This window comes from Procambarus clarkii, chromosome 87 (genome assembly GCF_040958095.1).
Source record: "Procambarus clarkii isolate CNS0578487 chromosome 87, FALCON_Pclarkii_2.0, whole genome shotgun sequence".
In the NCBI taxonomy this organism is placed as follows: Eukaryota; Metazoa; Arthropoda; class Malacostraca; order Decapoda; family Cambaridae; genus Procambarus; species Procambarus clarkii.
In genome coordinates, this window is record NC_091236.1 from 4,207,440 (window position 1) to 4,231,746 (window position 24,307).

Here is a 24,307-nt window from a genome sequence, read left to right on the forward strand (position 1 = left end):
ATTCAAATCATTTTCCAGATTCCTACCAGAAACACATGGCAAAAAGGAAATATCCCTCAAACAGCTGTCAGATGAAGAGGAACAAGAGAGTGCTGAAGGAACTTCAACTTCGAGTATAGAACAGGGTTCCAGTTACTCTGTTTAATTTAGTTTAAATTTATTGACAAATATATATATATTGTAATATAGTACATACAGTATACATACTTCATAATATAGTATACAGAATCTCGACAGTGGGGCCAGTCATTCAAATTTAAACTGTTACAGTATATTTCTGAAATTATATATACACAACAATTTTATTTAACTTTGACTTTGCAATGGCCTCTCAGTTTACATATAAATAATTATCAAAAGAAAGTGCAAATTCTGGACTACTATACAGTGGTACCTCAGCTTACGAATTTAATCCGTTCCCAGAGATGGTTTGTAACCCGAAAATTCGTAAACCGAAGTGAATTTTCCCATAAGAAATAATGTAAATTGAATTAATCCGTTCCACACTCCCAAAATTATTAACTTCAAGGTAAATTTTATACCTAATTCACCCAATTCTTTAGAACTAATGTACAAGTTAGTGCTTACCTTTATTGATGACCCTTGTTGGCGTATGGAAGACGGTGAGGAGGAGAAGGAGAGGTGTTAGTGTTTTGAAGGGGAGTCTCTTTCCATCATAACATCAGGCAGTGATAAGTTCTCTGGGGTACACTCTCTCCTATGTTTTGCAGGCATACCACTAGGACCTGGTTGTGGCTCACTGCTTGCTTGTCTTACTAAGACTGTCTAAGGACACTTGTTTTTCCCTACATTTTAACACTTGTCTGTAGTGAGACATCATATTGTTATTTAAAAGGTCAATGCAATGGCCTGCTACAGCTTTATCTGGGCGATTTTTTAAAACAAAACTTTGCAGTTCTTCGCATACTTCACACATTATCTTAATGAGGAAGGGTCATACATCCTCTACTGCCTCTACTCACAACTATTTTTTTTAGGTTGAACCTTACCACTGACTTTCCTGGGACCCATGGCGAGATATAGAATAATTACTTTTATGTTCAAATACCCAAAAATCAAAAAAACATTGAAATTCTTAACAAGAAATTCAGGCGCGATTGTCACTAGGCGGGAGGCACTGGTAAACTGAGGTGTGGTCACCGTACCACCATGAGCTATGTCTGCCATACACGTATCAACCAACTACATGACCCAAGGCAAAGTTTGTAACCTGATTCTGATTTTACGAAGAAATTGGGCTCATAACCCGAAAAGTTCGTAAAGAGGGACATTCGTAAGCCGAGGTGTCACTGTATACCACTGTCTGCTACAGAATATTTAAACATTCTTAGATATAACTCGGTATGTAATGAGAGAATAGAATGACATGCCAGACAATGTCAAAGATATTGGATTCTGAGGATTGTATCATGGAACACGTGACTCAAAATAACAGTGAGACAGCAAAATTTCCAATCATCCTGAAATCAAGACATTCTGACAGTAAGGCACAGGTTTGTGTTCTATCAAGTGCCCATGAATTAATCTATTGTTGCTAGTAGTACTAGTAGTGTTAATCTAGTGTTATCAATATGTAGCCGGAGGCAATTCCCACTTCCTGTTCCAGTGTATCATGTAATTTCATGTCTACATTTATTATTAGATTCCAAATTAAAGTTTGGGAGTGACTAATAGAGAATACTAGATGGGGCATCTGGCAGTGTCCAAGTCAACCCTGTGCCCAGGCTATACCCACATGCCTTCAGATGTCTCACTCCCCCTCCCCCCTCCCACACACCATATATTTCAAAGCGTTATATTATATAACAGTGCTGGGATGATGGGACACCACGGGCATAGCTCTTATCCTGTAACTACACACATGCCCTGCTCATTCTTCCTATCACTGTAAGCATCTTCACACCTTCCCCATGCAAAGTTTACCGAGGCTGGCCCAGAGTGTCCAGTACACAACTTAGGACATTCTGTTTTATAGATACAGACAACACTTTATTATCATGCAATTTAACACTGATGAAAGATATACGATAGGTCTACTGCAATACAAATCTCTGTGAATTCTATGCATTTTTCATCTAAAGGTAATGCTATTGCATTAAATATTTAATTAAATAATTATTTAATTAAAATTAAATAATTAATAAATATTAAATAGTGCATTAAATTTCAGTAAGTAATTTATTATCTGTTACTAGAGTTCATTGCCTCCTATTAATTCAAGTGTTTCGATATTTTCTGAGCTCCTATATAGTTAAATATTTTATTTGTGTACAATTTTTTTTTTATCCAACATACTATTCCCATCGTACGACTCGTATAAACAAAAGTTTTTTTTTTTGGGGGGGGGGAGGGGGAGTTTATTTAGCACATTATTTATGTCTTGTCTTAATAGGCTATAGACTAATGGAGAAATTATTACGGTGGAACCTCGACTTATGAATGCCCCTACTTACGAATTTTTCGAGTTATGAACCCAATTTCATTGGAAAATTTTACTCTACTTACGACTTTTGCCTCAACTTGCGGCTTTGTTGATACACGTATGGGTAGACGAAGAGCATGGTTTCTGGTGGCACAGCCGGCCCCACTTCAGTTTACCAGACTGCCCGCTTAGTGACGATTGCACTTGAATTCTTTGTAAAGAATTTCATCGTTTTTGTAAAAAAAAATTTTAACATAAAAGTAATTATTATATATCATGCCTTGGGTCCTAAGAAAGTCAGTGGTAAGGTTCAACCTAAGACAACACATGTGAGGATGACCATAGAGGAAAAACAAGAGATCATTTGTAAACATGAAGATGGTGTGCGGATTGTTGATCTAGCTAGGAAGTATAACACATCTATGTCAACAATATCCACCAAACTTGCTAAGAAAAAGGACATTGTGAATGCTAAAGTGGCAAAAGGCATATCAATAATCATGAAACATTGAACACAAACACTTGAGGATGTTGAAAAGTTATTATTAATTTGGATACACAACAAAGAGTTGTTAGCAGGTGATAGCATTTCAGAGGTCATCATTTGTGAAAAAAAGCAAGGTTAATGCATGAAGATCTTCTAAAGAAAACCCCCCCCTGGAACGAGTGATGCAGATACGAAATAGTTTAAGGCGAGCAGGGGAATGGTTTGAGAAATTTAGAAAAAGAAATGGCATTCACAGTGTTGTGTGTTGCAAGTTGGTGGAGGAAAGCAGGGAAGAACTGACCACCGAAGAACTCTTAGCCCTTCACAAGGAGCAGCAACAAGAGACAGCTGAGGAAATTTTTTCAGGGAAGGAGGAGGCAGTACAGCATATCCCTTCCTCAACAATTAAGAAGTGGTGTACAGTACGGAAAGAAATGCAAAGTTTTGTTGAAACAACTCACCCAAATCAAGCTGTAGTAGGGCGTTGCCTTAACCTTTTCAATGACACTGATGTCTCACTATAGACAAGTGTTCAGACGCAGGGAAAAACAAGCCTGTATGGAAAAGTTTTTAGTGAGAAAAACAAGCAGTGAACCACAACCAGGTCCTTGTGGTATGCAGGCAAAACATAGGAGAGTGTACCCTAGAGAAGTCATCACTGCCTGATATTATAATAAACAACAACACCTTCCAAACACCTTCAACAACACCTTCCAAACAACAACACCTCCCCCCCCCTCCACACTCTTCCATATGCCAATAAGAGTCATCAATAAAGGTCAGCTATAACTTGTACATATCATTACAAAATATGTGTGTGCATTATGTATGAAATGTATTTTGAAGTTAATGTTTTTAGAACGTTTTGGAACAGATTAATTTAATTTACATTATTTCTTATGAGAAAATTTGTTTCGTTGCGAATTTTCGAATTACGACCCATCTCTGGGATCGGATTAAATTCATAAATGGCGGTACAGTACCACTTTACTATACTTCAAAATTAAGATGTGCATTTTCTATTGCTTTGATCTGATCTACAGATGTCACTTATGTTCTGAATATGTATCATTTTATATTGTAAATTAAGTATATATTAACAAGAGTGAGTACTGTATGTTTAGGCAGTGGAGGCTTCAAGGCATGTTATGGTGCACTTACATTAATCAAATAATAATTATTAAATATTCTGTTTTTATAAATCTTGTAAAATTTCTATTTATAATTTTATCATAAGTCTTTTAGGATTCAATTTTATACAGTAAATTTGTTATATTTTATCTTGAAATAATAGGAATTTTTTTAATTAGAATATGATATGTGTCAGTAATTGCAGTCATACAGATCTGATTACCTTACAATTATGTATTTTAACATTCTTACCAAATTGTATTAATGACAAATACTTTGGTAATTTGTGTTATTAAAGTTTGTAATTGTAAAAGAAAATGTAGGTAATAAAATTATGGATTATTTTCTTAAGAGTACCCAGTGTTGATTGAAAATTAATTAGATTTAATTTGTTAAAAATTATGAGTATCCAGATTTTGTTTAAATCTATTTGCCATAATTACTAGAATATTAATAGCCATAATTATCTGAAAACTTTATGTTCATAATTGCTGAAAATTAGTGGCATACAGTATTTGTAGAAAATTAAGGTGAATTTCAATTATTGTGTTTGTAAATATTTGCAATCTTTTGATATTTATTATCACAGCAGATACATGCTGTTCTGGTTAATTTTTGTATGTATTCTACTACTTTTTAAAATAAATATCTATAATAATTACTAAGTTTAATCGTATTCCTTGCAAAAAAACTTGAACATAATTGTGCATAAGTACACTATTGTCCATGAATGTGCTAAAACAAAATTAATTTCAATACATTTATTGGAACATTTGTAGAGTGACTTGTAACATGGGAACATGTTACAAAGTGATTTTTTACAAAGTGAAGTGATTTGTAATATGGAAACATTTGTAGAGTGATACCAGTACAGTATTACTGTTTCTGAAGCTCCTCCTTGTGGCTCCCTAAAGTTGAAATGACTCGACTACTACCTCACATCACCCATGGCATTGTGTATGGCCTGCCAGAGACAAGAGCCAGATCCTGGGGCCCCTCACACAGATGCAGAGAACTCTGCCACCTCACCAAGAAAGCACCCAGAAAGTCTGAACCAATACAGATGACTGCCAAATTCAGAGACCGAAGTCTCAACACTGCCAAATGAAGCTACCCCATTGTAACCCCAACAATGTAAACAATCATCTGAATCTCTCAAAACAAGCACAAGCTCATTGAATTCCTCATTGCGAGGTAAAAGGTTATCAGCAACCTTTAATCTCACAATATTATCTCTCTCTCTCTTGATCCTCTTTATGGTTTGATGACATCAAGCCCTAGTGCTACATCTGATCTGGGGTAGCCACCCATCTCTGGGGAACCCTTCATGTTTCCATAGGCTATGCCAAAATGCAAATCTATTTTGAAATTCCTTAACAAGATTATTCTAACCAAATATACCTTTTCTTCTATTTGTTTTAAGGATGCTATCATCCCTACCCTAACTAGCACTGATGTAAATATGTCATCAAGACTTCTGATGCAAACTACACTAAATAGTACAGGCAATTGAACTGGTTGCAATTTGCATATTTTTTACTTTTCCATTAAACTTATCCAGGTCAGCAATAGTGGCCTTCTCCCAGTTTAGGTGTGTTCTTGGAAGGTGCTGAGAGTGAGATGCAAGGAAACAGCTTGCAAGGGATTCACATTATCTTGAAGCATCACGAATTTAGTCAGCACAACATTAAGTCATATCAGTCACAACCAGCCTTTTCCAGAGCATTAAATTGGTCACTCATAAGCAACATGCTATTATAACTTGTCCAAATACATTACAAGTCTGTCAAGTTTATTTATGGTGTTCAGGTAATGAACAGCTTCATAAATGTCCATCAATGTGTTGTTCTTCATTCATCCTCTTGGACAAGTCACATTTCTCACCAAGATCACTGAATCTCCCAGCTTGCCAGACATAAACACACCTCTTCAACACTGATTTGGCAGCCAAGAGTTCATTATTTTTTTAAAAGTTTTATAACCCATTTGAGACATGCAGCATCACTTACCTTTCTGTGGATGCTTACATTTAATTAGTGCCAACATCCATCCCAACTGAGGTCCAACCCACAATTGAGAGACGCTCGTCATTGGCTGCAAAACTGGCATAACCTGCAGCGTCTGTGGAAGAGCCAACAACATGGACAGCAGCCTTAGGCCCCATCACCCCCACCAAAGCACCCAAATACCTCATTTCCTAGCAATAAATGATGCGATATACAGCCCAAACTTGGTAAGAAAAAACTTCCAAGACATACTTCAACACTTACCCCTGACCCATCAAACAACTACTTGCAGGGTGCAGAGGTAAACAGCCAGCAAACAGCCCTACTTGACAGCACAGAAGCAGCTAGCTACATCTACACCATGACTGCCCAGCAGCCACTCTGGGTTTTCTCCCATTGGGCTTCTTTCCAGCTATCCCCTCCTGAAGCCCCTTGCCTCCACTTTTCTACCTCGGGCAGTGGGCAAGGACACCTGCTCTGCCACGGAGTCTTTGCCTTCACCTTTGGCTTCTGGGGCTTGGGGGAAGCCGAGCACTTGGGTTCCCTTGGATTCCAAGTAGTTCTTTGTCCCTTCTGATGAGGGCTTCTTGTTACAAGGGGTAGGGGTTCTTGTACCCTTCTAACTGAATGAGTTTTATTTAAGTGCAGATCCCACCAGGGTTCACTTTTATGTGCTGTTAGTCCTGTCGGGACCATCCTTCCAGAGGTTTCTGTAGGTTTCCGTCTTCTCAAGTCCCTCCGTCAGTGGCTTGAGAGGATCTCTTTAAGTACCTCCTGCGAGACCTGGTGTTTACCTCTATGATGGATCCAGCATCTTTTGAGTTTGGGTCTTCTCCTTACTGGATGCTCTATGAGGTGTCGGAGTCTTCCCTGGCGATAGTTGTAAGTTTCTCTAATATCGACATCTGGGAATAAGGGTGAGATGACTGAAGAGTACAACAGGATGATTATGCATAACGAGGGGAATATTAATGAGGCATTAAATATGGTGGCATTATTAAGTAAGTATCTCAATTTTGCTACCTGGAGATGTTTTGCAAGTATAGTACAGTGTGGCTTAATTTATCCATCCTATTTGTACATTTCAGGTGATGATTTCCTAAAGACCATAAAGCTCACAGACAAGCTTCATGTAGAAGAGATTGTGATAAATTTTGAGGTTGCTTTGTGGGGTGTAGTACGAGAGCTGCTACCATTTGTACACATTCACGGCTGCACATTGCATTGGACACTAGTTTGGCAAAAGGTTCAAGAATTATTGCTGCCAACTGCGTACTTTAAATATGGCCCAGTGTACAGCCTAGTAAAAAATCTACTAGCCTTACCATACCTACCAAAACACCACATACGTAAAAGCATTTGCCGAATTAAAAGTTGGCTCGCAGTTCACCCTTAACGACACAATATCACTGATTATATATAGACTATGTGACTGTGCAATAGTGTGTGTGTGGGCAGAGGGAAACTGGTGTGCATTCAGACAACTGGTAAGAACCAACAATGATGCAGAAGGATGGCATCAATGTCTGAATCAAGGGCAGTCAGGGACAACTTGGCTTTATATATTTTAATTCCACTACTCTACCGTGAGGCGTCCCTGGTAACCTTGCAATACCAACTGGTTGCAGAATAAAAGCTTAGGTCGAGTCGCCGCAAGGACAATAAATAGAAACAGGAACATTTGTTGAAACTTCAGAATTTTTACAAAGAAAAGCAGATAAGCACCTCACAGTTCCTCAAGGAGTGTTCGTGTTTTATCCCAGGAAGTTCCTGAACAACAAGAAGTATGATCTATCAACATTTCTCTTTTAGCTGATGAATGTATTAACTGTGTAGACTCAACACTATTAACCATAACTTTTCTATTACCCTGCAATATAAAATAATATTGACAATCATTTTAGGTATTAAAAAAATTCCTACCTCCAATGTTAACTATTATAATGTAAATACTACAGAAGTTGCAGTGCAAGGAGTCTGTTAGTTGTAATTGATGATGTAAAAATATTCACTGAGGTCTGATTAACACCTTTTACGCCCATGTAATCTATTTTTTTTGTGCCACTACTCACAAGTTGAGTATGGGGTGCAGAATAAATTGGCCTCCTTCGGCGGCAAAAACCGAGTTTTTACAAATTGTACTCTCAACGGGTTCAGGACCTGAACCCAAAGGTTAATAAGCTAAGCCATTTACATTTGCTAGGATCTATAGTTGCAAACAGTCATGCAATGGATTAATATCTATTTGTGTTACTTTAGTATAAAACATTGTTTCTAAAGCAGATGAAGTCACAATAATGTGGTTGAAAAATGTTGACCAAACCACACACTAGAAATTGAAGAGATGACGACGTTTTGGTCCATCCTGGACCATTATCAAGTCCATTGTCAACTTAATATGGTGGCATTATTTTCAAGTCACAATCAACTTTATAATGGTCCAGGACGGATTGAAACGTAGTCGTCTTTTCAATTTCTAGTGTGTGGTTTGGTCAACATTGTTTCTAAATGTATTTCAAACTCGAACTGTATTTTGCGATACCCACTTCCCCAGTAATAGTACTTAAGACATGCAACTTCACCAGTGTAATTATTTCAATCAATTTATATCGTAGCTATTATGTTAAACTCAAATTTTGCTACGATGTACCTCTTAAACTTATCTGTTGTGACTAAGGACCTGCCCGAAACACTATGCGTGTTAGTGGCTTTGCAAGAATGTAGGAACACCAATGTTATGTACTCTCACAACCCAATGTAACATCTTAAATATAAATAAATAAATTTCAACTATAAAGGGTATGGTTTGCACCTTGTTGTTCTAATAAGGGATGTCTTTTCTGAGAGTCCAACCACTTGGGCTTGCACAGACATCTTTGTGTGCAGAGGCAAGTGTTGTGGTGTTGACCTGCATGGGCCATGTGTGCAAAGCTTGAGGGGTTCTAACATCAACAATACAGACCATCAATGGCCAGCTCACATGTTGATATCGAGGATACTTCATACACAGGTGAGGTTGTTGATGACACACCTGCCAGCCACATACACCTGCACAATGTTGCGGTCGTCACCATTGTATAAGAATTTATGGATCTTATCTTCTAGTGTGTCCTGAGAGAAAAATAATAGGTAATACACATTAAATATATATGTAGTACACTTTGACCATTCAATGTAATCTTAAATCATAAAACTTTGCAAAAGTACAGTATTATGAAGTACTGTATTACAGTTAGTATACAAAAATTCAGAATTATAGCTTCAGACAGAAGTCCCCTAAACTGTATATGGCAATATAATTAGTACAGGCGAGTATAAACCGTATACTGAGGAAATCACACTAGAAAATAAAACTCAATAAAATAAAAAAATAAAACCAGTGTTGAATGTAATGAAATGCCATTTTCTGTGAGAGCCCCAGAGGCTCCCTGGAGCTATCGGGCTAATATGCAAATCATTAGACCAGGGAGTCTAATGATTTAATGATTGACTAATTGACTCTAATGAGACAATGGAGTTTAGCCTACCAGGGACCTTGAACCAGAACCTGGCCCCCCTCAGAGAGACACAGGGAGCAATGGCTCTGGAAAACCCCCGTGTGGTTGGGGTTTTTCCTTATCTGCCATCGACCGGGGTTAGGCACTCAGAAAGGTAGGCAGAACAAAACAGACCCCACATGGTAAGAAAATTGTAACCAAAAACCGAACAGAGAGGCAGAACTCCATCCAATCCCAAGCAAACACCACACCTTGTAGCTGTGCTACTTGTCCACACAGCCCTTACTCTCAGAGAGGGGGAGGGAGGAGTCCCAGATCCCCTCCTCCCCCAACGCTGGCTACCTAGCACTCCTTTGCGATAAGTGCAGTTTGCATGAAGGGTTTTCCTCCCAATGACTTCGAGACCACCTAGCACTCCAGTTCGAAAGCTAAGCATCAAAACAACGCGAAAAGCCACCAACCAGAGGGAGAGAGGGAATCAGGGAGCCTCTGGGGTTCACCCAGTAAATGGCATTTCATTACTGTAAATTCAATGCTGATTTTCTGTGGGGGGAGCCCCTTTGGCTCCCTGGAGCTACATAACCAAAGATAAGGAAAAAAGGGACATACCAGGGAGGCAGTTGCCACACACTCCTTAACTTGGAGCAGGAATGTTAACCAAATATCGGGCAGCCAGGATGCTGTTCGACCTCCAGAATCCCAGCGTCCAAATATCAGCCTGGCAGCCAAAGCAGCAAACTTCCTAATGTCATGGGCATGAGGATAGACCGCAGGTTGGCTAGACTTAACCTATGGACTACATCGGCCGAGAAAACTGGGTTGGTAAGAAACTGTGCGAGTCTAGAAAACACTTATTATCACTGATTCAGTGCCATACTAATGATCCAACTTTCTCAAAGTTTTATTGGCCTACCAGGAAGAATGAGTGGGTGGGTAGGGAGGCAGGGAGTCTGTACTGAAAACTGCCAGACAAGACACAACACTGGACAGACAGATCACATGTCTCCTTCCTGTTCACCCCCTCCCCCCACACCGACACCCACACCAACTCCTGACACCTTTTAGTTTGTCAATGTTCTTCCTGATTATATCGCATGTTATGGGTATATACCTTAATTCATTCTCTTCACCGCCTTCAAACACTTTTGTGGGTAATGTGATGTCATCTACTCTTTCTAGTGTGAACACTTATGTAAAGCATTCATTCATTGTTTCCTGCCCTTTTATTGTCCATTATAACCATTAAAGGGTCTAATGTGACACAAACAAGGAGCAACAGTTGCAAGCTCAACAAGCCAGAGTAAGACTGAGAACAGGAGATGCTTCTCCACCCACAGGGTTATTAACCTATGCAACTGCCTACCCGCCGAAGCCGTTGATAACAAAACTCTGTTAATCTTAAAAGTTCAGCTGTAAAAGATTAAGACAAATGGGGGGACCTTCAGCAAGCAGCCGGCTTCCTGTCCTTGTCGAGGCCACTAGTGTTTTACCCCTACTCAAATCTCTGAATATGTTAGATATTAAGTCACTGCACATTCTCTCTTGTGTATTATACATATATAAAATGCTGAACTGTAATGCCAATCCTGACCTCAAAAGCTTCATTGAAGGTTGTAACAGAACCCATGAGCACCACACCAGAAATAAATACAGTTTTGATATTCCAAGAGTACGACTTAATCAAACTAGAAATGCTCTACAAATCAAGGAACCCAGAATGTGGAATGATCTTCCCAACTATGTTAAAGACTGTACCTCTCTCAACCAGTTTAAGATAAAGACTAAACACTACCTAATAAATTCCCTGTAACCTACCTTACCCCTCTATTGTCAACCCATGTCTGTTATTTTTTTTTTTTTTTTAATCAACACTGTTTGTCAACCCATTGTATTTGTGCTGCTTTTTCAGTCATGTTCCCCCTTTTTTTATCTTTATTTGTATTTGTTCTCAACACATTTTATTCTTTATGCTCAATTAGTATTAAGTTCTAGATATTAATGTTTTCCTGCCCGAAACGCATTGCGTAACATGGCTTTAGGCATTGTATGTACTAGCTCTATCTATATATTGATCCATTAATGTAACATTACTTTTATGTATGTACCTTACCTGAATAAACATATTTATTTATTTATTTATGTTAGTGGCTCTCAGGTAAACTCAGGTATATAACTTGGCTAGTCTCATTGTTTAAGGGTGGGTGGCTCTATGATACCACACTATAAGCTCCAGGGAGCTACTGAGCTGTGTGATACCATGTAACAAGCTCTACTGTAAGGAGTTATTGAGACGATATCATGGAAAAGTTAGATAAATAATTCTAATTCAAATGCAAAACATATTGCTATATAAAACTAAAATTGTTACCTTGGGAAAGATGTCCAAAGGTGATCTGGGAAATTCCAGGTCAATCACAAGGGAATCAAACTCTTTCCCAACTTCAAAGTTACCAATGTAATCGTCCATGTTTACTACTGTAAAGGAAATATCCCGTTATTAACATCATGAGTGCGGGGAAATAATGCTACATTTGTAGTATATAAAAATACATTAGAAACGATACATTAATACGGAAAATTTTGTTTAGACATGGGTTTCCTCTCGCCCTGCTGTTGTATACTATTGTTGGGGACAGGAAGCCTATTTGACTTATCCAAGTTCCACTAGGTCAACTATTGACCATCCTAAGATACAACCCACATCAATGGCTTAACTCCCACGTACCTATTTACTGCTAAGTGAACACAGGCGATATGATCACTACATACAAAATAATAACAGAAATCTAGAAAATTGACAAGGAAGAACTCTCGAAACCTAGAGCTTCAAGAACAAGAGGTCATAGACTCATGGTGGAAGGGGTGAAGAAGCTAGACTAGACACATACCTTGAGCACCTCCTAGTGTTGCTAAACGGAAGACCTCTGGTAGGGTGAGGAAGCGGTAGTCAGGTTTTTGTATAGCCAAGCTCTTGGACACGTCCAGTGCCCGTCGAAGGGCATCCAACACAGATGAGCTATATCCACCAGAACAATCTGTTCATAATTAAAGCATATTACGTCACAATTTTTAAATTGATGCACTTATCTGTCATTATATAAGGGAATGTTTAAAAGAAGAGTATTTCTGAAGTGTCATTTTATAGAAGTCTCTTGCATTGTTGATCAACACACAAATAACAATTATTTGGTTAAAATATTATATTATTATTATTTTATTTAAGTAAAAGTACATACATACATACATACATACATACATACATACATACATACATACATACAGAAATACAAACATACATAGGATATAAGAAGATTGTTTGAATCATGAATTTTTAATCATACCAGGCTGGATAGCTTTGGGGAGCTTTAGAGGCTTTCCCCCCAGAAAAGTACTTAATTTCATCCTCATAGTTTTCTACCTTGTGCTCCAAACTCACACTGTATCTTGTACTACCCACTTCCCCAATATTAGTACAGTACTTAAGACATATCTTTACCAGTGTAATCACCTCTGTCAATTTATATTGTAGTTATTTCTCGATATAAAACCTTGCTACAATGTACCTTTTCATCTTACTTGATGTTAGATTAAGAACCTGCCCGAAATGCTATGCGTGTTAGTGGCTTTGCAAGATTTTACAAATACCAATCTTATGTAATCACACCAACCCATTGTACCTTCTTGTGAATAAATTATTATTACTGTATTATTATTATTATTATTAATTATTATTATTATTATTATACAGTGACCTGTATGAAGCAAGATCGGTGTGGACCGACACATTCAAGCAGTTGAACTGTTTGTCAACAGACGTACCTGTCCCAAGTCCAACCTTAATTCCTCGGTGAAGAAGCTGTCTGACATTACAGTGCCCGGAGAGTAAGGATGTATTAGAATTGGGGCAGTGAGAGACTCCAACATCACATTCTTTCAGCCGGTCCATTTCCTGTTCTTCCATCCAGATACAGTGTGCCATGATGGTCTGGGAGAAAGTCATACATTGTTACAGATCTGAAACAGTTCTAAAGCCTTACTGACAAATGATATGATATTGTAGGTGTTGTTACAGAATAATAGTTTGCATCAACTTTTACATTATAAGAAAATAAAACAAACCTCCTTTAATAAATAAAATGTTCACTTTATACAACACAAGCTACAGAAGCAGCAACATTGTAAAATACAGACTAGAATGACATCAACATTGTACATCACAGACAAAGTTACAACATTATACAATCAATCAATAACTTTATTCATAAATGTCTGTTTCGTACATTTTTGCTGGCAATCGATTGACTCTGGCTCTATCCTTTTGAGCAGTGCTGTTCATAGCGGCGATGTTCTTCTGTGTAGTAGTGTGCGAGCCAGGAGTAACAAGAGTACTAGGGCTGCATGTGCCTAGGGCCACCTTCCCTAGATGCCCTGTAAGTATTGCCCTTGCGGTTTAGGATTATCTTCCATAAGTCATTCGGGAGACTACTTCCATGTGGTTCTTTTGTTACTCAGTGATTGCCCGCCCTTAGGATCAGCTGGGGTTGTTCTTATTCCTGTTTGACCTTGGGTAGGAGGTAGTGTCATTGCTGGCTAGGTCACAAGGTACTGTGCAGCTGTCTGATATATGCATAGCAGCCGGTTCTGTTCCCCTGGGGACGTTATGCTTTCGCAGTTTTTTTTTTTTTTTTTTTTTTTTTTTTTGCCTGGCAGGGGTCTGCCTGGTGTGGCTGAAGGACCACTTGTATGAGTTTGGTGGCCATCCGCTAAGTCCCTGTGATTGAACACATCGCAGGGGTTCAGGTTTTAGTGTTTGCTTGGTAGCTCTAGGATAACCGCTTAGCAGTACCTTGCCTGGGTTTCCCTTAGCCTTTTCCCGGGGAAGGACTCTAGACTTGATAAACATTTGTGTGTGTTTACACGTTAAACACACCTGAGGGTGTGTTTGCCTTATAAACACACACAAATGTTTTAAGTTTCAAGTTGGGGAAAAAATAGTAATTTTGTATGCTGTGAGTAAACCTAAGTGACCAAGAAAAATAAAAAATAACAGTGAACCCGTAAGGAAGATTTAACAAGATAATGTAAGATTGCCACAAAGAAGCTCACCTTTGCACCAAGAAGTCCTGAGGTGTCATAAACATCAGTGTAAGACTTTGACTCAGGAAAGAGCTCTCGAACAAAAGCAATTTCCGGGTGTGACTCACACAGATGACTCTGTATGTGACAGTTATATTTGCTAGCCAGTTTACCCAGTTCCTTCAAGTGATCTAAGGGGCAGGTAATAGCAAATCTTGGGGTTATGATGGGCTGAATCAATGGTGTCTGAAATCAGAAGAATCTAAAATTACATTCAAATAGAAAAACAAAATTACAAAAATGTAAAAACTTTTGTATACGGTATATGAATAAAAAAAGATTAAAGATATAAAAAAACAGCGTTGAATGTAATTAAACACCAGTTCTGGTGTTTGAATGTAATTAAACACCAGTCCCGGAGGCTCCCTGCAGTTATCCAGACGGATATGAGCTATATTAGTGCGAGGTTATTAGTTATGGGAATTCTTCCCTTCTGGTCTCATCACATGAGATACGAAGACATGGCAGGATGTGCAGAATACCCCCCGTTGAAAAACAGAGGTGCAACTGGTACTCTGAGAGAGAACTCTAGCAACATCAGAGGTCCGAGACTGTTCAACACGCTTCCTCTACACATAAGGGGCATAACTGGCGGACCCCTCACAGTGTTCAAGAGAGAACTGGATAAGCACCTCCAAATGATACCTGATCAACCAGGCTGTGACTCGTACGTCAGGCTGCGAGCAGCCGCGTCCAACAGCCTGGTTGATCAGTCTGGCAACCAGGAGGCCTGGTCGACGACCGGGCCGCGGGGACGCTAAGCCCCGGAAGCACCTCAAGGTAACCTCAAGGTAGGTAACCAGTGACCACGAGCCAGAACATGCCCCCTCAGAGAGGCGCAGGGAGCAATGGCCATATGAGCACTCTACAGTTAGAGTATGTCATGTCTCCCATCGACAGGGAAAGCATCCAGAAAGATTGGTGAACTGGTTTCACCCTCTAACCGGTGAAAATTGCAACCTATGTCCGAACACAGTTAACACTTTCGCGCTCTCGGCGAAGGTCACTCAGCCAACCGTATGTGCACGCGGCGTTTTTATCGCTTAAGCGTAAAAACAAAAATGTGTATACTCTTTTTACTTTTCTGACCTTAGTTTTCATGCTACGTATTTCATTTTGGTACCAACGTGTTCGCAATAAAATTCTCTAGAAGAACATCAGTAAAAAAGTCACAAAAGCTATAGAGATACCAGCATGAAATAAATAACTACGAAGATGAGTCGCCGTGAGCGCTCAACAGCAACAAAATGTTTTTACTCTTGGGATTATTATCACCTCTACAATTGTCCTACAGCCTTAATTTTGGTATCAATGGACCTCCCAATAAAATTCCCAACACGATGATATGAATATAATCGTAGAATAATGGTCCCGGCCCACCCGCAAGAGTGTGGGAAGTGGGCGCACTGTTACCTGGTAACGGTGACCGGACGACACAAGCGCGAAACGTTGCTTTGAAAGTTTATACTTATTTCACTGTTCTGATATTATTATTGTATGTATGTCATTCATTTTTATGGCAATGTTTTCGCAATAGAATGTTCTATGAGCTAAATTATACTACACAAACTTGGACCAAATAGGTGTACTTACCAAGGGAAGGCTGATTGTGGAACAGTAAGTTGAGCATTTGTTGTTCTCTCCACCTTCTTCAGGTTCTTCATTCCTGAAGTTGCCTCAACAGATGGTTTGTAGGTGGAGTGAAGCTGTTGCGGGTGGTTACTTCTTCACCACCCAATACACCTGTTTCCGGTGGTAATTGGTGTAGCAGGGAACAACACAGAGTGCAACACCACAGGTCTTGCATCCATAGTTCGTGTCCTTCCTTTTACCGGACCGTGCGCATGCATGACACTTGAGACGTTTGGGCAGTCTGTAAATTTCATGTTTCAGTTTGTAGTTCATGCGATTTTCTGAATCAACAATAGGGCGGCCAGGTCCTCTCGCCGGAGGTTGTAACAGGAGTTGCAGGAGAGTCAGATTCATCTGACAAAACAGTTTCGTCAACTGGCAGTGTGGCAGACATGTCGGGTTCAGATTCGTTGTCTGCTTCATCTTGAGGTGGTGTAGTGAACAAAGGCCGCCTCACACCAGATGGTCCGGGAGTTGGCATGGCGTCAGCATTGGCAGGAGCTGTGTCATCATTTATGTCTGGAGCGTGCCGCAAGTGTTGAGATGATGATGATGTTTTAGGCCACTCCTCTGTGTCCCAGTGCAATAGGGCCCAGATTGCCACTTCGTGGAACTGTAGCAATGTTAGCTTTTTCGATCAGTTGTGTTGTATTTGTACAAAACATTGCATTATGCAATGCATTTGCAGGAAATAAAAGATAATCTTTTTGGTCCACTTGTGAGTTTTCCTGGTAAATGGTAATATTTTAACCATTGATCGAAGTGGTCCACACCTTTCATGAACTTATTGTACTCGCAAATTGCAGTCGGTTTGTTCACTGTTACCTGTTGTATTCCACTGGTTCCGTCTCGGTTGCGAATTCGCTTCCTTCGCTGAACTCGCTGAGTGTCTGCATTGTGGATGTTGGTAATGATTGAAACCACTCGCTTGTCTTTCCAAAGGAGAATGAAGGTATTATCTTTGCGGCGGTATACTGTGGTATCCAGTGGAAGTTACCTTGGCTAGAGCTTGCAATACCTTTGGGGCGGCCGCGTAGCATTCTAATTGTGCCACATGTGTACACCCCAAGTTCTCTCAATGTTTCTTGAGTGCTTGTAGAAGTGCTTGGGCCTTGACCTTGATCCATTTTTGATGAAGTAATTGGGTATAATCCACACGGAAACGGGTAAAAATGCTCGAGTTTGGCGCGCGAGGGGAGCGTGATCGACTCACGACACGTGACACGAAAACAATGGGCCCGTCACGTGACCGGGTTAGGCCAACGCGCCAGGCGGCCTAGTGGTGAGAAAGAGAACTTCATGGCGCGTCGTTTGAAACAAACCCCAATGAAATCGGATTAAAATTGAATTTTATACAAATATTTTAAAAGTAGATATAACTTTATGTCCACTATGCGTTTACGTTAGACGAAACCGAACGCGCCGGCGCGTCCAGATAGCGCGAAAGTGTTAAAGAACTCCTCCCAAAAGAAAACAAACAAGCAAATCGTAATCCAACTAAGCAAGCCCACTCATTAGCACCCCCCACCCCTCCCCAAAAAGGGGGTTAGGGGGAGCCCCCACTCAGGTCAGCCGGCAGCTCACCACTCCAGTTCGTAAAATGATGAAAACCACCGACCAGAGGGAGGGAGGGTGTCAGGGAGCCTCCATGGCTCACCCAGAAAATGGCGTTGCATTACATTCAACGCTGGTTTTCTGTGGGGAGCCCCGTTGGCTCTCTGAGGCTAACTACCCACAGAGAAGTAAAAACAGGGACTTACCCGGGTAGGTGGCAGCACCACAGGTCACACGGACTAAGAGGAAACACAGGCCGTGACAGACATCTCAAAGCAACACAAGGACGTAGAGGGCCTGGAACCCTGACAAGATATTTGGTGGCCATGACCCTGTTCGATTTCCAAAAACCCCCATGCCCGAATGTCAACCCAAGACATTCCCAAATACAGAATCGAGAGCAACATATTTTCCGCACATCAAGGACACAAGGGTAGACCGCAGGCTGGCTAGACTTGATAACCCAGCGGACAACCTGAGAAACACAAGTCCTGGAACAGGGAACCAGGAAAACCAAATCAACCCAGAGTGCATCCACTGTAACTGAACCAGTGGCCCACAGATAGCGACGTAAAGCCACAACTGGACACAAAACATGATGCACCCTCGGCCGAACCAACCAACCAAGCATCAACAATTCACCGACCCCTCTCTAAGCCAGCTATCTCATTCCTCGCCAGAAAAGCAGAAGGCTGCAAACTAACAAAACGACCACCATGACCAAAGGAGCAGAACCCCAGCACCGGAGAAGAGCATGAAGCTCCACAACCCAACTCCCAAGAGGTCAAAGTCAACAAAAACAAGGCTGCCATAAAACAATCCCGAACTGAAGGGGCCACCACAAGCCAAAGGGAGAAAAGAAAAGAGAGCACCTGGTCCAAAGACCAAGACAGCTCAAGCAGTGCATGAGCAGGCCGGAGGTGAAAAAACATATGGAAGAGCTTACAGAACACAGCAGAAGTGACATCCACCCCGAATGCAAGCAGCAGCGGTTCTGCCAACGCCGCACAATAAGAAGCGCCAGTATTCGGCATGAGATGCTGGTCCAGAAAAAGTCAAGAAAGACAGGACGAAACAACCTTAACAGACACAGACAACATCCCCCTAAGGGAAAGGAAATGGTGGAAAGGCTGCCAGGAAACTTCATGCTTCAGTTACTTAATATCTAACATATTAAACAATTCTGGGATGTAGAAAACATCTTGCCTGCATTTGTTTAATGTAGCAAATAAAATCCTCGGTATCAGAAAGCGATTGCTGAAGACTGGACTCGCAGTAGTACTCGGGAGCGTTGACCGTCATGTTGACTTTACCAATGAGGGCCCGCTGACCCCTGGCCTTCACCACCTGAGCCAGGACCTTGGAGGCCTCGAGGTGCAGGGTAGCATAGTACGAGGCGGTGGTGGTCCCGTTCCTTAGCAGCCGCTCCTGCACACCCCCATAATAATCCTCTCAATATATTAGCGAAACCAAAAGATAAAATAACACACGTATATCAATTACGGCCAAACATAAATGAGACTAACCACAACTCTGGGATAAAAGTCATGAGCGACCTTGACATCAGAGAACATGGCTTCCGTGGGGAAGGTGTACATCTTGAGCCAGTCCAGAAGTGGTAGGTCCAGCTTCACCCCATTGTTAACAAATTGAGGTGCATGGATGTGGGTGTCCACCAACCCTGGCATCAAAAACTGGCTGAAAACATGTTATCTTTAATCCTGAGCTGCCAGGGTCTAGTGAAGAGTAACTTATATTCAGTAATGAGGGTGACTGACTGCTGTTTACAAGCAGCTCTACTCTACCTTGTAAAATTCAACATATTAAGTCCCTGCCAGTTTGGCTTTCATTCCCAAAACCGTACTACTGATGCCATTATTAGCATCACCTCTAACCTGTAGTATCTCTGTGGCTCTATCATAAAAACTAAGAAGATTTGTTACGCAGGATCTTCCTGTTCAAAAAACAATCTTGTCTGTCCGTTATTATGTCATTACTCTCTAGGTGTTCAACCCATTTGGTTTTAACTATTTATTCTAGTGTTTTGACTACCACCCTTGTTAATGATAAGGGTCTATAATTTAGAGGTTCCTCTCGACAACAATTTTTATAGATTAATAGAAAATATTTTCCAGTTTGTTCAAATGCAATAATACCGATTTCTACTTTCTAATTGTACATCGGTACAGTATATATACAGTACAGAACTATGGTTCTAATCATTACTGTAAGTACCCTGTATTACCAAAACAGGAGGATGGGCTGAACATAATGGGCTCCAGAACGGGACCACAGCAATCTCTAAGCCGAACAAATTACACTTGTGGTGAGCAAATTACATATAACTGGGGTCCCGGTAGTAGAATCGGGTTTACGACTGTACAACCGAGACTGCTCCTCGAGTGTTTAAGACACTTATGGAGGACTAAAAGGAGATAGTGGTTGGACTTGCTGCATCAGAACTCGTGGGATCTCTGGAAGCGGGAGTACCTGTGGTCAACCAGCATCTCCATGACGACAGGTTAGCAGTCAATACTCGCCTGGAGTTAAGGTAGGTGATGCATGCATCCGTGAAGCCATAGTCAACCTTGAGCTGCTCTAGATTATTAGATGATTCCACGAACTGTATCTGTTAACAAAACAACCTTAAGTATATTATATAATTTAGAGTAACATTTAATTCAAAAAATTCAAATTCAAATGTTTATTCAGGTAAAGTACATACATACAAGGTGTGATACAAATATTGATCAATTTATAGATAGAGCTAGTACATACAATGCCTAAAGCCACTATTACGCAAAGCGTTTCGGGCAGTAAAAACACTAAAGACTAAAACTTAATACTAATTGAGATTAAAGTATAAAATGTGTTGAGAAAATATAAAAATAAAATAGGGGAACATGGCAGAAAAACAGCAAAAATACAATTTGGTCAACAAACAGCGTTGTTTAAAAATAGCAGACATGGGTTGACATTATAAGGGTAAGGTAGGTTACAGGGAGTTAATTAGGTAATGCTTAGTTTTTATCTGAAACTGGTTGAGAGAGGTACAGTCTTTAACATGGTTGGGAAGGTCATTCCACATTCTGGGTCCCTTGATTTGTAGAGCATTTCTAGTTTGATTAAGTCGTACTCTTGGAATATCAAAAAGGTATTTGTTAGAGAAGAGGCAGGCACTAAGGTCCCATATACAGTGTTAGAAATAAAGAACCCGGTTACTGACTAAATGAGGTCATAAACAACAATTAACATTACTTTTGTTAAAAAAATTACAATTGCAGATGAAATATTCCAAACTAGGTGGATAGGCAAGGTTTCCCCAGGATATTACACAGTGGTGGATGTGCTCATGTCAAAGACGAACATGTCGATAAGTGACAGTTGCAGCATGGACGGCTTCTTCCAAGCCCTGGCATGAAAACGCTTTTACTAAGCGCTGTACATACAATGCCTGAAGCCACATACACACAGCATGTCGGGCAAGATGTGGGGGGAAAAAAAACTTGGACTGAAACTTAATACAGTACTAATTGAGATCAAAACCATAAATTGAGTTGAAAAAAGAAAGAGAATTATAATAATTACATGATGGATAGAACAGCAGAAAATGCAACAGAACAGCAGAAGGAATTTTAACTAAATAAAAAGATTACAATTTTCTTTTAAGTTTATACATGGCAGATATCAGCAGTTAAACAAATTGGTCAATAATCAATAATGTTTGAAAATAACAAGACATAGGTTGACATTTAGGAGGTAAGGTAGGTTACATGGAGTTTATTAGGTAGTACTGTACAGTACTTAATTTTTCTTTTGAACGGGTTGAGAGAGGTACAGCCTTTGACATGATTGGGGAGGTCATTCTACATTCTGGGGTCCCTTAATTTGCAGAACATTTCTAGCTTGGTTAAGTTGCACTCTTGGAAAATCAAATTCAAATTCAAATGTTTATTCAGGTAAAGTACATACATACAAGGTGTGATATAGATATTGATGAGTTTATAGATAGAGCTAGTACATACAATGCCTAAAGCCACTATTATGCAAAGCGATTCGGGCAGGAAAAACACTAAAGACTAAAACATAATACTAATTGAGATAAATATAAATACTAATTGAGATAAACATAAATACTAATTGAGTATAAAATGTGTTGAGAAAATATAAAAATAAAAAAGGAGGGGAACATGGCAGAAAAACAGCAAAAAATACAATTTGGTTGACAAACAGCATTGTTTAAAAAAAAAGCAGACATGGGTTGACATTATAGGGGTAAGGTAGGTTATAGGGTAAGGGTATAGGGTAAGGTAGAAACAAATAGGTATTTGTTTCTAGTTTGGTGCCCATGGGTTCTGTTACAGCATTCTAATTTCATCTTCGTAGTTATGAGCTTTAAACTGAGTTTCGTAGTTATAAGCCTACACTGAGCTTTAAATTTGCTCTGTATCTAGTGTTACCCAATCTCCCAAATCTTTATGTACTTAACCCAAACAACTTTATCATTGTGTTCATTGCTGTCTTTTATGTGCTAGCCATATGCTGTATTGTGCCTACTAATTTTTGTTAAACTACCATTCAAGCTGTCATTTCAATCAATCTGAGCTACCTATGTGCTTTAATATACCTACAATTTTCTCTCTTCTTTTATTTTTTCTTGCTTTGTAACTGTTATCATTTTTTATAAATTTTGCAAGTATTTACCTACTTAAAATTTTCTTAGATTAAGGACCTGCCTGAAACGCTGCGCGTACTAGTGGCTTTACAAGATTGTAATTACTATGCTATGTATCCTCAATCCCAATGTACCTTCTTGTATATATAAATAAATAAATAAATAAATAAATAAATTCTAGGAAGCTTTTAAGGCTAGGATTGGCATTACAGTTCAGAGTTTTATATATATAGAGTACAATTGAGAGGATGTACAGTGACTTAATATCTAACTTAATATCTATTAATAACATCATGTTTGTAACTCATTTTCAATGTTTTACCTGAATAGATATCTTATCTTATCTTACATACCGAGTGGGTAAACTTTTATACCACCATTAGCACAACTCCTCATCTTTGCCATCCTGAGTCCATTTCCACTCATATGTTAATTTTTCTCATCATCCTCGTCATCATCATCATCCTCATCAGAAGCATTGATAACTTTCAATCTGCCAAATTATGAAAATTGATGTATCACTGTGAGTGTCACATCTTTCAACATCACAACATTTCGACAGTCTCCGTGGTGTAGTGGTAAGACACTCGCCTGGCGTTCCGCGAGCGCTATGTCATGGGTTCGTATCCTGGCTGGGGAGGATTTACTGGGCGCAATTCCTTAACTGTAGCCTCTGTTTAACGCAACAGTAAAATGTGTACTTGGATGAAAAAACGATTCTTCGCGGCAGGGGATCGTATTCCAGGGACCATAGGATTAAGGACTTGCCCGAAACGCTACGCGTACTAGTGGCTGTACAAGAATGTAACAACTCTTGTATATATCTCAAAAAAAAAAAAAAAAAATCACCACTCCTGCAGTCGTCAGGAGGAAAACCTTCATGCAAATTGCACGTATCGTGAAGAAGGAGGAGGTATTGATGCTTACAGGTCTCCTGATCACCCGCTTCTGGTTTACCCATCATAGCGCCCACTTCTCAATACAAGGAGGTGGGATACGAGGCTGTAGTGGGAGAAACGGCATGCAGCCACTTCAACACTCAGGGATCGAGGACCGACCCAGCAATAACCAAGGACATCGCTCTACCAACCAGTCTAACATTGACAGTCAACCAACGTCATAGTGAACTCTCATCAATATCTTGACGTGTTCATCTACGGTACTTCTAATTACTGACTAAGACAAGTGTAACACTGGGCTAGGAGCATGTCAAGACTGCTTTACCTTACTGTCACGGACGCCGAGAGCCGTGTGTGGGAGAATGACCATAGGCTCCTCCTTGGTGGCATGCACAACACTCCCCACAAATACCTTCATCCTCACTCTCCGGTCCTGAAATACAAAGATAAACACCATTATAATTATGAAAAGTGATGAACTGCCTTTAAACCTAGTGAAATAATGTGTTTACTTGATAAAGGACTTAAAATATTAAGAATTATTCTTAGGACCAAATTCAATAGCTTCTTTTCATCAATTGGTGGTAACCTTGCCAGAAAAATCCCAGAGACCCAGAAACATGTTACTACATATCTCACCGGCAGGTATCCTAACTCTCTACTCCTTTAACCAGTCAGCCCAATTTCTTTCTTTATTATGCACCCCATATCCATCCCGTGGGCGGTGGTGTAAAGGATTACAGAGGCACATAATCGGTTCAGGAACTGAACCCTCTAGTTCGCTCAGCTAAGCAAATAACAATGACGCTAGTTACAAAATTATTAATGTTGTATACACATGTACACA

General features: G+C 39.8%; 2 protein-coding genes across 11 annotated transcripts in view; one reads left to right on the plus strand and one right to left on the minus strand.

The window, feature by feature from the left end:
- LOC123747086 (solute carrier family 2, facilitated glucose transporter member 1) overlaps positions 1 to 4,720 on the plus strand; it is a 44,254-nt gene extending 39,534 nt beyond the window's left edge. The window contains exon 13 of the mRNA XM_045729094.2: positions 19 to 4,720. Within this exon, the coding sequence (XP_045585050.2) occupies positions 19 to 145 (127 nt within the window). The 3' untranslated portion in view covers positions 146 to 4,720. The remainder of the gene's footprint in view (positions 1 to 18) is intronic.
- An 87-nt stretch (positions 4,721 to 4,807) lies between these two features.
- Positions 4,808 to 23,893, minus strand: LOC138349565 (guanine deaminase-like). 10 transcript variants are annotated; one of them, XR_011225608.1, is made up of 10 exons: positions 23,786 to 23,893; positions 20,427 to 20,515; positions 19,413 to 19,584; positions 19,093 to 19,314; positions 14,671 to 14,886; positions 13,384 to 13,549; positions 12,453 to 12,599; positions 11,933 to 12,039; positions 8,880 to 9,178; positions 4,808 to 6,182 (listed from the first exon to the last, which is right to left on the minus strand). XR_011225608.1 is itself a non-coding variant. In XM_069317299.1 (10 exons), the coding sequence occupies exons 1-9, from the start codon at positions 23,876 to 23,878 to the stop codon at positions 9,068 to 9,070; spliced, it is 1,323 nt and encodes a 440-aa protein (XP_069173400.1). In that variant the 5' UTR covers positions 23,879 to 23,893; the 3' UTR covers positions 4,808 to 6,182; positions 9,048 to 9,067. The 10 variants fall into 10 exon arrangements, 8 of the variants coding, with proteins under 8 accessions (XP_069173400.1, XP_069173399.1, XP_069173398.1 ...); XR_011225607.1 differs by having other exon boundaries at positions 4,808 to 6,972; XM_069317299.1 differs by having other exon boundaries at positions 9,048 to 9,178.
- Positions 23,894 to 24,307: the final 414 nt, after the last annotated feature.

Coding starts and splice junctions, on each gene's coding strand:
- LOC138349565 (XM_069317299.1), bottom strand. CDS start 23,878: ATGAAGGTATTTGTGGGGAGTGTTGTGCATGCCACCAAGGAGGAGCCT. Junction 19,315..19,412: donor ACTTTTATCCCAGAGTTGTG/GTTAGTCTCATT, acceptor GGGGGTGTGCAG/GAGCGGCTGCTAAGGAACGG. Junction 9,179..11,932: donor CTTTGGACATCTTTCCCAAG/GTAACAATTTTA, acceptor TTTTTCTCTCAG/GACACACTAGAAGATAAGAT.